General features: G+C 34.1%; 1 protein-coding gene and 1 long non-coding RNA gene across 6 annotated transcripts; one reads left to right on the forward strand and one right to left on the reverse strand.

Annotated features, from left to right (window-relative positions):
• Positions 1–148: 148 nt before the first annotated feature.
• On the forward strand, positions 149–10487 carry LOC105333271 (exonuclease mut-7 homolog). 5 transcript variants are annotated; one of them, XM_011436173.4, is made up of 19 exons: positions 149–361; positions 581–637; positions 821–1382; positions 1667–1781; positions 1954–2007; positions 2229–2368; positions 2651–2748; positions 3114–3187; positions 3816–4012; positions 4356–4527; positions 4662–4723; positions 4936–5072; positions 5193–5302; positions 5999–6221; positions 6462–6640; positions 8119–8277; positions 9662–9715; positions 9837–9968; positions 10064–10487. In XM_011436173.4, exons 1-19 carry the CDS (start codon positions 229–231, stop codon positions 10382–10384), a joined length of 2979 nt encoding a protein of 992 aa, XP_011434475.3. In that variant the 5' UTR covers positions 149–228; the 3' UTR covers positions 10385–10487. The 5 variants fall into 5 exon arrangements, with proteins under 5 accessions (XP_011434475.3, XP_011434477.3, XP_011434476.3 ...); XM_011436175.4 differs by having other exon boundaries at positions 10061–10201; XM_011436176.4 differs by lacking the exon at positions 149–361 and adding an exon at positions 399–465.
• A 110-nt stretch (positions 10488–10597) lies between these two features.
• LOC105333272 (uncharacterized) lies at positions 10598–13450 on the reverse strand. Its single transcript, XR_004596300.2, has 3 exons — positions 12990–13450; positions 12387–12488; positions 10598–10718 (listed from the first exon to the last, which is right to left on the reverse strand). It is a non-coding gene; the product is annotated as an uncharacterized lncRNA (long non-coding RNA).
• Positions 13451–13554: the final 104 nt, after the last annotated feature.

Below are 13554 nucleotides of genomic sequence, written 5' to 3' on the forward strand. Positions count from 1 at the left end.
AAACCACAAGACATATGCTATTTCTTTATTTGTATTTTATTCATTAGTTGGTGAGCACATCCGCTTGTCTTGAAAATCTTAAATATTTCATGTCATAATGATGAAAAGTATTTCACAGTCTAAATAAAAAGAAATAAATGAAAAGCACCAATCCGTACCCGATTTGCCCGTGTTTGGTTTTCTCTTTTACAATCCGAATGTTTATGCGGCAGGAACTATGCACGTGGGATGATTGTGCTGTTCATTTTGATGTCCACGTTGATGAGAAAATATATATCAGGTGTATGCAGAATAAAAACATCCAATAAAGCTGTTCAAGTTTGCGAGGCACAGCTGAATGCAGTGAATTCTGTACTAAAAGGTAACGAAAACGTCTGGTTGGTATTTATTACCTCCATTTATAAAAGAGCGGTCTTGTAGGGGAAAATAAAAATAGAAAATAGATCGAACTATATAAAGCATAGCGTAAGCTTTATGTCAACACGAGTGTAAATATTTCGCAATATGATAAATCTTTTATGTAATTTTAATTGATTATTTTAATATTTGTTGTGTCTTATTGGTGTTTATGATATTTCAGAAATAACGTTTGAAGATGATCAAAGAGCTTTGTTGATTTTAGAAGCGAGAAACAGAGGTACAACATGGTGGTTGATATGTCAATATGACAAAAAGATTTCAGAAAATAATTTCCGTACATGTAAATCTATGTAGAAGGATAGCAAAGTCTAACAATATCATTGGTTCTTACTATATCACGGACAAAAATGGGGCAGGGGGTGTTTCAGTACAAAAAAAATATAGGAAACTTTATTTGTAGAAAACCACAATCTTCTAGATTCTCATTGTGATCCAAGACTCTGCTTCCAAAGATCATATACAAGTAACAGAAGACCTGAAGACAATGAGTGGAGCAGTCTGCAATTTAATAACAAACTGAAATCACACCACAAAGCAAAGAAATTTGGAGCCATGTCTGGTGAAGACAAAAGTAACTTTGATGCTGAAGCATTTAAAGAAGCCAACCCTAAAGTGTCAGTTGGATGGGCAGCATCTGCCATGAGGAGTGGAGATGAGAAAAAAATACAACTCATGAAGGCCAAATCTGGTCACTTGCAGGAAATGTGGCAGGAGAGGAAAGATAAAGTGCCTGTGATGAATCAGTTCAGAGACTATTTGAAAGAAAGCGATAATCCATATTCATTTGTTGTTTTTCTGTTGAACGATTCACATGATCTTCATGTTCACAAAACCACGACCTATTCCTATGCAGTTTGTAAAGAGTTCTGTGGGTGGTTGTTTTCCTCTCAGTGCAACGTTAAAAATAAGAACCAGATCTTGACGCCAGAAATAAAGCTTGATGCTTTAAGCGTTGCAATGAGGTAAGTTGTCACAGTTACATGTAAAATAAACATTAAAATGACATTTTTATTTCCTATGATAAAATTTATAACTTTTCATTTTTAATACATGGTTTGCATCAACTATATTTATACCTTTTGACTTTTATAATGGCTTTAATACATATGTATCTTACATCAGAGTAATATTGTACTGCATTGGTTCATTGTACACTTTGAATGAACAGATGAATTTCTTTCAATTGTTAAGTAGTATTTGGTGACTATTAAATTTGAATTAGAGATGTTTTTATTCATTTTTGCAGATATCACACAGTAATGTTTCAACTGGTTCTTAAAATATATGAGCTCAGACACCAGGGTAACGGTTACATGTTGCCAGAAATAAAGCGATTTTTGGAGAAGAAAAAATACAACGAGGTAAGAACTAAAGTAGCTAAAAAATTTTAACAATGTGGTCTCATTTACCTGTACCGATTATGAACATAAAATCCTTATGAATTTTCTCATGAACACCAAGGTCACCAGTATAAAGCTTTGATTAACATTTCATCTTGTGGATTAACTCAGCAATATTTCATCTGTTTTACAGTGTGCATTGTTGGCCGGACATCTAGGACTGCAAGACCATTTCACTATTGATGAGGTAGGTGCTGTAAATCTAAAATTCACAAGAAAAATTTGATGTCTAGTTTCCCTAACAAAAAACCAAGAAAAAGGGAGAGTAGATTTCTTATCATATGATCTACATTTTAACTATGTTTGTATAAAGTTGTAACTCATCTTGTTTATTTTAGTTGAGATCAAAGACATGGTAAGTGTAATTTGTCGTTATAATCATAAAGGTGCACTTGTACATGTTTCCAGATAGCAGTTCCTCTGATCCTACAGAACAAACTGAACCTGTTGGAGACCTACCTCAGGGGGAACTCTGGTCAGCAGATGTTGGTGGTACAGTTCCTAGACCGTATGTGTGAGAAAGGCTACAACATAAACAACCTGGTCAGGTATGGGCCGCTTTGTCTCAATCTGTGTCTCTGTTTACCAAAATAATGCCGTTACGAGTCAAATGTTTGGCAATGGTAGCTACATGTACAGTACTACGTGTATGTCAATGTAGAGACACAAAATATACCACATAAGGAAAAAATCAGATCTGTTTACCAGGTACACATCATATATATCTAAATTTGAGTAGATTCTTTGTGTATTCCTTTTGAATTTAATAACATTGTTAGTGATCACTGAATACAACTTTATATAATACTGTTGTGCGTTTTGATCCTCAGTTCCATGTCTGTTCCTGATGTCAAAATGAGTCACTTGCAGAAAAAATCCATCAGCAAACTGGCCACTAGGCTGGCCAAACTGTATGAGATTCCTAATGGTAAGGATTGCCCAGACATCTGTTTGAATATTACTTACATTATACAGTATGTGTTTGAACATGGCATACAATATATGTGTTTGGACATTGCATGCAAATTTTATATCATGTTTACTTGAAGTGATAATTAAAATAATGACCTATTTAATTAAGATTAATAACATGTTCTTGCATTAGATTTACATGTAAATTATGTCTTCTAGTAACTTGTAGATTTATACTTTAATATCTGCTAATGAAATCATTCGAATAGGTTGCAACATTGCTGGGTGATGATTTTGTAGAATACTACGCAGAACATCATTTGACAAATTATAAGACTGACACCACAGATTTTACAGGTCCATTACTTCTTTCTCTTTTAGATCTTATTCCCAATATTGTGACAGCCAGGGGCCTTGGGGCATTGAGATTTCTTCTGTACAAGCGATACATTGAGGTATGTTTAAATTGTAGTGAGTAATTGTATACTGAAGACCAATGTCTGTAGGTTTAATATAGTAGAGATAAAGATATTGAACATTCACACTCTACTGGGTACTTGGTACTAGTATTACATTTTTCAGGGCTTTTTTCTGATAGAACCATTGATTTTTAGAGGTACATGTATCAGTTTCATGATAAATTAAAATTGGGAGTGTAATTTTAAAGCCAATCTTTACTTTGGAATTACGTAATATTGTAGGCATGAAATATACCATACTATTCATGAAAGAAATTAATTCATTGAGAACTATTACATCTTTGCCAAGAAACTAATGGAAATTCAGCCATATTTATTGTTTTTAGGGATTTGTGTCGTAAGCAATAATCCATGCATTAAATTTTGCACCACTCTGAACAGACATTTATGTAAATGTACAAGGAAACTTTTATCTCCTTTGACTATTTATGATCTGACAGTATTCTGTTACTGAAGCAGTGATTTAAATGCATTAATTTATTGCACACACATTTCAAATCACGCAAGCTTTGAGTAACCGCTAGGTTAGGTAAAACTGTAAAGTAAAGCATGATGTATGTACCGATATATTAGGTACTATTTATATGTGAATGATGTTTTGTAGAACAGCATGGCCGCTGGTAGCTGGGAGGATATGGTGGAAAATGCAGTGGGGGACAACGAGACTCTACAACTGGAGCTGGTAGAACAGCTGCAGTGTTACAACGATGCCAAGTCTGCCGCGAAGTGGGCCAACTTCTACAAGATACCAGACGAAAAATTGTCACATCCTGTCAGAGAGGAGAGGAAACGGTTGGCCGAGTAAGATTCTATCCATTCTCACATTCATAACTGTGGTTATAAAAAACCAACCATTTATTTATGATAGAATAGATCTAAGATTAGACGTCTTGAGTCTTGGTTTAACAAAAAGGTAATATTCATGTAGAAAGAGAAGATTCTTGTGCTCACATTTGGAAGATTAGTTTGCTAATTGCTACAGTAATGAAAATTAGTGAAATAAAATAAGCCTGCAAAGATTTCTGAAATATGAGATTTGAAATACATGTAACACAACAAGTAAATACGAAACATGCACATTTAGAACTGTTTGCTTTTTATTAAATTAATATACATTATATTTATGTATTCGTTGTTAACCCAGGGGTCCGACCTCAGCCCCTGCTGCTGTGGGCGGGGAGGAGAGTTGGGAGGATGAGCTGATGTCTGTGGATGGAATGGATGCGTATTACTACAAACTGAATCTAGACCCTTCCAGCATTCAGCTGGTGGACACCAAGGAGAAATACCACGAGTGTATCTCCAGGCTTTCTCGGGTACCATTTTGGATGGAATTGTAAATGGAGTCAAACTGAATTGCTTATAATTGGTTAAATTTAGATGTATGCAATTTGATCACTGGGGAAACAGTTGGAAATGAATTAATTCATTCATATTTATTTACTTCCAGCCAGGTTTAACAATTGGGGTTGATTCAGAATGGAAACCATCTTTTGGAAATACTACACAAAGGTTTGAATCATTTCACCAAGTACAGTACACATATTTGCAGAATTAGTTTAGCACAAACATGATCAAAATTTTAAGAACTGCAGGGCACATAAACATGTACATGTTGAAAAAAATGCATGTACGCTGTATGCATATGGATATTTCTTGTTCATGAATCGATCATAATTTTTGATACCTGTCCATAGTATATTTTTGTCCATTTTACTTTGTAGGATAGCATTAATGCAGTTTGCTACCTCGGATCAGATATTTCTGTTGGACATGATTACATTGCACTCCCTACTTCACAAGAGTGATTGGTTCTTGCTCGCCAATGCTCTGTTTTGTAATGAGGAAATGATTAAACTAGGTCAGCAAATGAATTGACCCATCTTATTTTTGAAGATAAAACACTGTAGATTCATGTGCATTACCTTTCAACATCTTATTTATGAGAGACCTTAGACATCTGTGTTTTCTATTTTGGTAGGGTATGGATTTGATTCTGATCTTAAGATGGTTGTGAAGACTTATCCTTTCCTGAAGGAACCACTAACACATCTAAAGAGAACAGTGGACTTGGAGAAACTAGCAGCAAAGGTACAAACATGCTCTAAAAACTCAGGTGTTCAAAATTTAGTGCTAAAAAATTTATTATTTTGCTTGTTTACATGTACATGTATTTGAATAGAAGAGAAAGGTATTTACGGTATATTATTTTCCCACTCATTTGACAGGGAAGCACCAATTTTCTTCACACAATGTTACTTAAATAAAACATGCCAATCCCACTTTTTAAAAAGGAATTCATATATTTTCTATTTACTGTAATAAACTATCTTGACAAAAGTCTTGTACTATATATTCGATCTCAGAAGATATAGAATGACACATAAAGATTCATATGAATGTGTGACAGTCAATGTATATATTACTGTGGAATCATCATTGTTCTTGGGTGACCAATATTCGATGCTTTTAAGGGTATCCATGCCCACGAATTTACATCCTCGTGAACGAATATACCAGCATTTGTTTAATATTTATTCAAATTATCCAAAACTTTCTACCAACGAAATTCCGTCCCCATAAACCAGAAAAAATGTGGCTACCCTTGAAAAGTGATCGCCATAAATTAAAATGATTCCACTGTATACCTTTGTTTTGGTCTTTGCTTCTGTACATATTGGTGATTGACAAAGCTACTAAAAGTGGAGATTTGTAATGTCACATTCAGGTAATTTAAATCCCTGACTGATAAGTACATGTATACTGTTCCTGTGTTTGGTTCTGTAGGTGATTGACAAGGCCATCAATCTGATGCCAGACACCGTGGGTGACTCGGACGACGAGGGACTCGAGGACAAGGACAGCGGGGTCAACGTCAAGTTCCAGGCAGTCGAGCAGCGGGGGCTCAGTGAGCTCGTCAGACAGTGCTTCGGTAAACCCTTGAACAAAGGCGAGCAGATGTCAGACTGGGAGAGACGTCCTCTACGTAACACACAGATCCAGTATGCAGGTATGCTTCTCTACTTCTAGGTATGCAGGCAGGCACGTGTTACCATAGTTAGTTTTTCCAGAGCACACTGCCATTTTATCAAGTTTTTTAATAGATATTTAGATAAACTCCAATAGAAAATATAGTGGACGATTTTTATAGCCACATATATTCTATTTGTTGATGCCTACATAGCTTTTTGTGGATGTTAAGTTAATAATATAAACATCAGATTCTAAGACATGTACCTTTATCAAACAGCTCTGGATGCTTTTGTCTTGCTGGAAGTATATGAAAGATTAAAAGAAACTGCTAAGAGGGAGAAGATGGAGATAGATGTGGAACCTCCAGTCACTGTGAAGTGGAGCAAGGACAGCAAGCTGGACAGGATGAAGGCCAAGGCAAAGAACTATCGGCCACCAAAGTCAACATTTACACCGGTATTTATACTGAAGATATAAAAAATATCGGCCACAAAAGTACCGTATTTTTCGGGAATTAGGTCGATACTTTTTTTCCTGCCACGTGGACCTCGCCGTATTCATCGCTTCGCCCAACTTATGTTTTTTTTTGTTTTGGTTGGAAAATTTGATATGAAATTTTGCAAAAATTTATGCAACCCTCCAATAAAATCATGAGTGTTTACTATAATACTGCTTGAATTTCTGTGTAAAAATCGTATGGATTTTAATCAATATTCTGTAGTAATTTATCATTTAAACAAAATTAAATGTAAATAGATTTATTTTTCTTACATTTCTTACTTAGATCACTGACTGAATCATCTTTCGATCATTATTTTATGCTGTCATGCATTTTGATCGTGTGCTTACGATAAACAGGAAATCGATTTCGCGCGGTAAAGGTAAAATGAGAACCGTACAAAGGGTAATTACGGGGGGGAAATATAGTCGGGTAGAAATAAAAAAAAACCAATTTGTTTTCATAATAGAATACATGAACAAGTTTTTTTCTGTATATTCAACATAAAACTTTCGATGAAATTTTAGCCAGGTGTCTCTGAAATCAGTCTGGGTAACGCTTACTTTGTTTATACACAGTTGAACTCTCGGCACGTGCTACTCATGCCCGCAGGCTTCAATAAGATCGAGGTTGACTCGTGTGTATATACACAGTAAAAAGTCACACAGAGACACAGGGTGGCATGTGCTACCGTAGTCATGCCTCCAGGCTAGGTTACTATCCCCCGGTTAACACCAGTTTGTACACATGGCAGAGAAGTAATAAAAAACGATCTTAAATTAAAACCGGCCGTACTGAATTAATTGGTTTGAAAATGTTGATGCAATTTCAGACATTTTCTTACGATGTTTTCAAGAAATACATTTTATTTCCCTTTTGTTTAAAACTGTGAAATAAGATTAAAGGCTACTATATGATAACGTTATTGGTTTAAACCATTTATTCATTAGAACTAGCGGTAATTTTTCGACCAATTCTTCAAAGTCGACCTATTTATACTTTCTTTTTTTTTTGGCTAAAAACGGCCTCCTTCACCCAATAAACCGTATCGACCTAATTTTCGAAAAATATGGTATTTATTTTGTAGGTATAAAAACACAGTCATTCAATATGCTGTTCTAAGGTTACTGTGTCACGCTTCAGTTTACAGAATATCAAGTCAACATTTACATGACTATTTATACTATCAGCCACCAAAGTCAGTCATCATTTACATCAATATATATATTATCAACAGTCAAAGTCTACATTTACATCATTATATAGCAAGCAAGGCACCTTCCCATTAGTTAAGGTCACATGCCGCCTCATCCAATATTTTAATTGCCATTCAGCAGGGCAGGATATAAATACAATAAAATTCCTGTCCAGTACAAGTACATTGTATTTGAAATTTTTTGCCTTAGAGACTAATTAATTTTGTTGGGCCACTTAGAAACCAGAGACGACTGCTTACCTAGGGTCAGAGATGGAGCCTGGACAGTTTAGGGTGGTAGTGGACTCAATGCTACAGGGCCTGGGGCGACAGCTCAGGAATTGTGGGGTGGACGTCCAAATACTGAATTATGATGAGGACCATCAGAAAGCAGTTCAGGTGGGTTTTCATTGAATTTTGAACATATTTCTTTGTTTATATATAATGAGAAAAATGTTTTGGCACTGAAAAGAACAACATAAGAGTGGGGCAACTTCAAATATTAAGTATAAATTCTTAGTTCTTGTAGTTTACACTTGGTAACAAAGGCACACAAATATTTAGTCATTACCCGATTACCGTACCTTTTAGATCAAACCAATATTGATGAAATGCAGATAGTCCTGAGTTTGAAAATTCCTTTAATTAAATTCTACTGCTATATTTATATCCTAAGATCAAGTCAATATTGATGTATTGTGGAAAATGAGTTATCTCCCTTCAATTTTTTCCATGAGTATTTTGACAAGAGTTGATATATGATCTTGATTGTTTGAAAAGTTATGGAAACTCAAATATTCAATTTTTAAAGATATGGCTATGATGGAATGTGTACCGGTAAGTATTTTTGTAATTAGGGGTCCACATTGCGAGCACCTTATAGTGATTAGTCTGTAGGTCCTTCCATTTGGCATTACTTTTCGGAGCATATTTTCTCTCCCCTCGGCCCAATATGGCTCATACTTCACCTACAGAGTGGCTTTGGGGAAAGGGTTTACAGTGACCTTAATCCAACTTTCTGGGTCAGAGGTTTAGGTCATTGCAGACTTATGTGTAAAATTCTTGTCTGGATTATATTTTTCTCCCCTTGGCCCAATCAGTGTCCAAACTTAACCCAGAGAGCCTTTGGATAAAAAGGTATGCAACCTTGAACCATGTCTCTAGGTTAAAGATCAAGGTAATATCAGAACTCTTTTGAAAATCCTTATACAGTATTATTTACCCTCGATCCTATCTTGCTCATTTTTTTACATAAACAATTTTTGTGTATAAAGGAAGTGCAGTAACCTTGAGCCAAATTTTTTGGTCAATGGCTTATGTATACCAGGTATTTTGTACCTTAATTTCTCTCACTTTGACCCAAACTTGCTCTGACTTTACAGTTAATTTGTCTGTAAATAATGGGTATACAGTGACCATGACATCAAGCTCCTATGGTCAAAATCATTGCAGACCTCTGTTTTTAAAATACTTTTCAAGAACCTATGGGCTTTTTTCTTCTTGGTTCTACTTGTCTTATACTACACCCATATAATGTGGGTATGATAAAACGCATGTTAAGATCTAAAAATAAATTTCTAAAATTTCTATATAAGTCTGCAAAAGTTACTAATTTTTTTTTCATCATGAGTTCATGACTTTTATTTAGTTAGGCCCATTTAAATGGTCAGTGTCCCAATGGTCTAGTTTTTACGCCTAAAAGTAAATCTTATAACAAATCGAAGTTTATGTCAGATCAAAAACCTCTATCTCTTTAATGATTTGATTAATTTGATAATTTCAGGCTGCTATGCAGGAGAATAGAATTGTGTTATCATCAGGGACCCCTTATCAAACTGTAAGTTGACTGTAACATTAGAAGGAAATGTACAGTGAAAGGACAGTACTTTAAAGTCAAACTATTATAATGTATTGAACTTTAATTTCTAAGTAATGATTACTTTTATACAACTTTGCAGATTTGTTCCAAAATAGGAGCAGAGAGGTGCTATAATGTTGACAATACTTTGCCAGCTAAGGAACAGATTGTAGGTGTTCTACAACATTTTAAAGTGAAAGTAAAAAAGGAGGACATATTAAGCCGATGCCAAGTAAGTAAACCCGTCATAAACCATAACTGTACATGAATGACTTTACTGCTAACTATTGCTACATCTGGTAATTCATTATTTATATTGACCAGTAGGTTTGCAACAGTGACAACTTTCTACAGATACCAAGCAAGGATGTACTCAGAATGTCAGAGAAAGCGGAAAATATGAAGCGTTCGCATGGAGCTCCACCTAGGGACAGTTGGGATGAACACATGTTGACTACTTACCAGATTAACTCTAGGAACACATCTTTTGTGAAGACAGGAGTCGATATTAGGATTGACACTATACCTCAGAAAATATTTAGCATTGTGGATTCCTTCTACATTTGTGTCAAATGTGGAAAGATTTTCTGGGAGGGGCCACACATGGCTTCAGCATGTGAACAGTTTGCTCATGTATTGAACCTGTAGTCTTTAATGTTTACTGGAGCATGTGGAATTCTACATTAGTCATGTATATTACATTGGGTATTGGACAAAACATTTTAATCAGTAAATTGTTTTGATTGGTCAATGAATTTACTTTTTAGTTTACATGTACCATACTGAGAAACATTTACATGAACATGAACAGTATTTTGAATTTAAGATTCACTTATACTTTTCAGGATAGAAACAGATTACTTATTTTAATGAATTTTATTAAATGATAAACAATTATTAAACAATTTAATCAAATGTAGAAAGCAGAATTAAATTTTTTTCTTCTTTTCTCCTCAGAAACATTTTTTCTACCATATGGACACTGAAAAAAGAAAAATAAAACTTGATAACATTGCAATTTTGTTGTCAATGATATCTAATGGATATATTCCTTATTTGTACTTTTAAAACCTCATTTGCAAAATCAAAAGTTAAATAAAACTAGTGGGTATTGTTTTTTTACAAAAAAAAACACATGTCTCCCCTTCTCCCCAAGGATTGTTATATGGGGCAAATTTAACAATTGAAAAAGAATGATGTCAACTATATGTTACCCAGACCCAGAATTTTATTATCTTTTTCTTAATTTGACCTTGAGTAAAACATGGTCAAGGTCATATATAAATCAATAGTACACCTAAGTGTATTATTATTGTTCTTTGTTTAAAGTTTGAAGTCCTTCTGTCAAAGTATATTCAGGAGTTGAACAATGAAGTTTTTATCTAATTTGACCTTGAAATAAAATTTTTAGGTCAAGGTCAAAATTTTTGGTAAGGTTCAACTAGATTATATACCAACTATCCATGATACAAGGTAAAAGTCTGTATGTTAAAGGAGTCTTGTGTTATGGTCCGGACAATATTTTTTGTGAAAAGCCAGACCTTTAAAAGCAAATAAGGTCAAGATCAAAACTTTTGGTGAGGTGCACTCCTTCTCATTACCATCTACCTATGTTCCAAGTTTGAAGTCTAAATGTCAAAGGGTATTAAAGTTATGATCCAGACAAAATTTTATTTTTTTCTTAATTTGACCTTGAGTAAAACAAGGTCAAGGTCAAATATATTTTTCAATAGTACACCTAAGTGTATTATTATTGTTCTTTGTTTAAAGTTTGAAGTCCTTCTGTCAAAGTATATTCAGGAGTTGAACAATGAAGATTTTTCTAATATGACCTTGAAATACAAATTCTAGGTCAAGGTCAAAAATGTTGGTAAGGTTCAACTAGGTTATATACCATCTATCTATGATACAAGTTAAAAGTCTGTATGTTAAAGGATTCTTGTGTTATGGTCCAGACAATATTTTTAATTAAAAGCTTGACCTTGAAGAGCAAAATAAGTCAAGGTCAAAAAATTTGGTGGTGTGCACTCCTCCCCAATACTATCTACCTATGTTCCAAGTTTGAAGTCTTAATGTCAAAGGGTATTAAAGTTATAACCTAGACAAAATTTTATTATTTTTTTCTTAATTTGACCTTGAGTAAAACAAGGTCAAGGTCAAATATTATTCAATAGTACACCTAAGTGTATTATTAGTGTTCTTTGTTTAAAGTTTGAAGTCCTTCTGTCAAAGTATATTCAGAAGTTGAACAATGAAGATTTTTCTAATATGACCTTGAAATACAAATTCTAGGTCAAGGTCAAAAATGTTGGTAAGGTTCAACTAGGTTATATACCATCTATCTATGATACAAGTTAAAAGTCTGTATGTTAAAGGAGTCTTGTGTTATGGTCCGAACAATATTTTTTATGAAAAGCTTGACCTTGAAAAACAAAATAGGTCAAGGTCAAAACTTTTGGTGGCGTGCACTCCTTCTCAATACCATCTACCTATGTTTCAAGTTTGAACTCTTAATGTCAAAGGGTATTTAAGTTACGGCCTGGACAAATTTGGATGAAGAAGAAGAAGAAGAAGAAGAAGAATAAGAATAAGAAAGTCGACAAAAACAATATGTCTCCCCTTTGAAAGGGGAGACATAATTGTGATTTACATGTCTGCATTCGTTGCCACAACATTCGCCTCTCTCCAGATGGGCACGTCTTGTCATAACTTGGTAGCCGGTTTGAGGATCAACATAAAAAAGTTTTCTTGCCTGAAATTTCATTATATAGTCCTGCATTACAAGCATATATGAAAAATGTGCTTCTTTTTGGAAAATACTATTTCATAAATTTGTGGAGGTATAGCACCTAAAATTTAATAATTAGTGGCAGTAGCAATTATCAAAGGTAAAAAATAGAGGATAGCTAGAAATATCAGGGATCATTTATAAACAACATGAAGTCTTGCTGAATGGAACGAATCAGATAAAGGGGACACTTTTTGCATATTATTAATTTATAAAAGTCTTTAAGCAGATGAAAATTCAAATGACAATTTCTTTATAAAGGTGGAATGTAAAAGCAAAAAAATTACATTCAATATTTGGCTTCATCACTGTTCATTGTTCAAAGACAGACAGTGGTTCTATTTTCATTTTTAAGGATTTTTGTTCATGTATCAATTGTGAGAAATTAGAAAATAAATCTTCACACAAGATTTCATTTTTTTTTTCAAGGTTTGAGTAAGCAAAAATTTGAGAAAAAATGTGTACCTTATTTGCCGCAACATGTCTCTGATGAATTTTAAGATCTGTTTCTGATAACTTTGAATAATCAACCATAGCTTCCCAGGCCTCCATCTCACTCTGACTTTCTGTATGAATATTCCTTATGCCACCAAAGTCACAAGATGTCAAGTCAATGTCTTGTGTGCTCTTATAATGTAGAGTCTTCAGAAAAGAATATGACACTGGCTGGTTTCTTTTGCAGAACTTGTACAAATTTGTATGCCGTGTTGCAGATTGATACCATCTTTTTAGAATTCCCATTATCTAACCGCTAGGTCCACAACAACACGAAAAATATTAAACATCTAACACTAGTGACACCTCTGCTTCTTTAAATCGAAAGTGAAACTCATTCGGAACATATCAGATTTTCTTATACTGCTTATTTAATTCTAGAGAGCCTGAAAAGAACATATACTGTAATAGAGAGTTGAAACTGATTAATTGGAAATTAATTAATTTTACATAGAGGTCGCCCGAATTCATTTTGTAAACTGAAACATACATTAGTTTGATTCAAGTACGAATTAATGACGTGTGTGTTAAGCCC

The sequence above is a fragment of the Magallana gigas genome, chromosome 2 (assembly GCF_963853765.1).
Source record: "Magallana gigas chromosome 2, xbMagGiga1.1, whole genome shotgun sequence".
NCBI classification, from domain to species: domain Eukaryota; kingdom Metazoa; phylum Mollusca; class Bivalvia; order Ostreida; family Ostreidae; genus Magallana; species Magallana gigas.

Bases quoted from the DNA above. Each gene is read 5' to 3' on its own strand.
- LOC105333271 (XM_011436173.4), top strand. From the start codon at position 229: ATGATTGTGCTGTTCATTTTGATGTCCACGTTGATGAGAAAATATATA. The intron at 3,188-3,815 runs GTATGTTTAAAT...GATGTTTTGTAG, and splicing joins TGTACAAGCGATACATTGAG to AACAGCATGGCCGCTGGTAG. The intron at 4,724-4,935 runs GTTTGAATCATT...TTTACTTTGTAG, and splicing joins TTTGGAAATACTACACAAAG to GATAGCATTAATGCAGTTTG.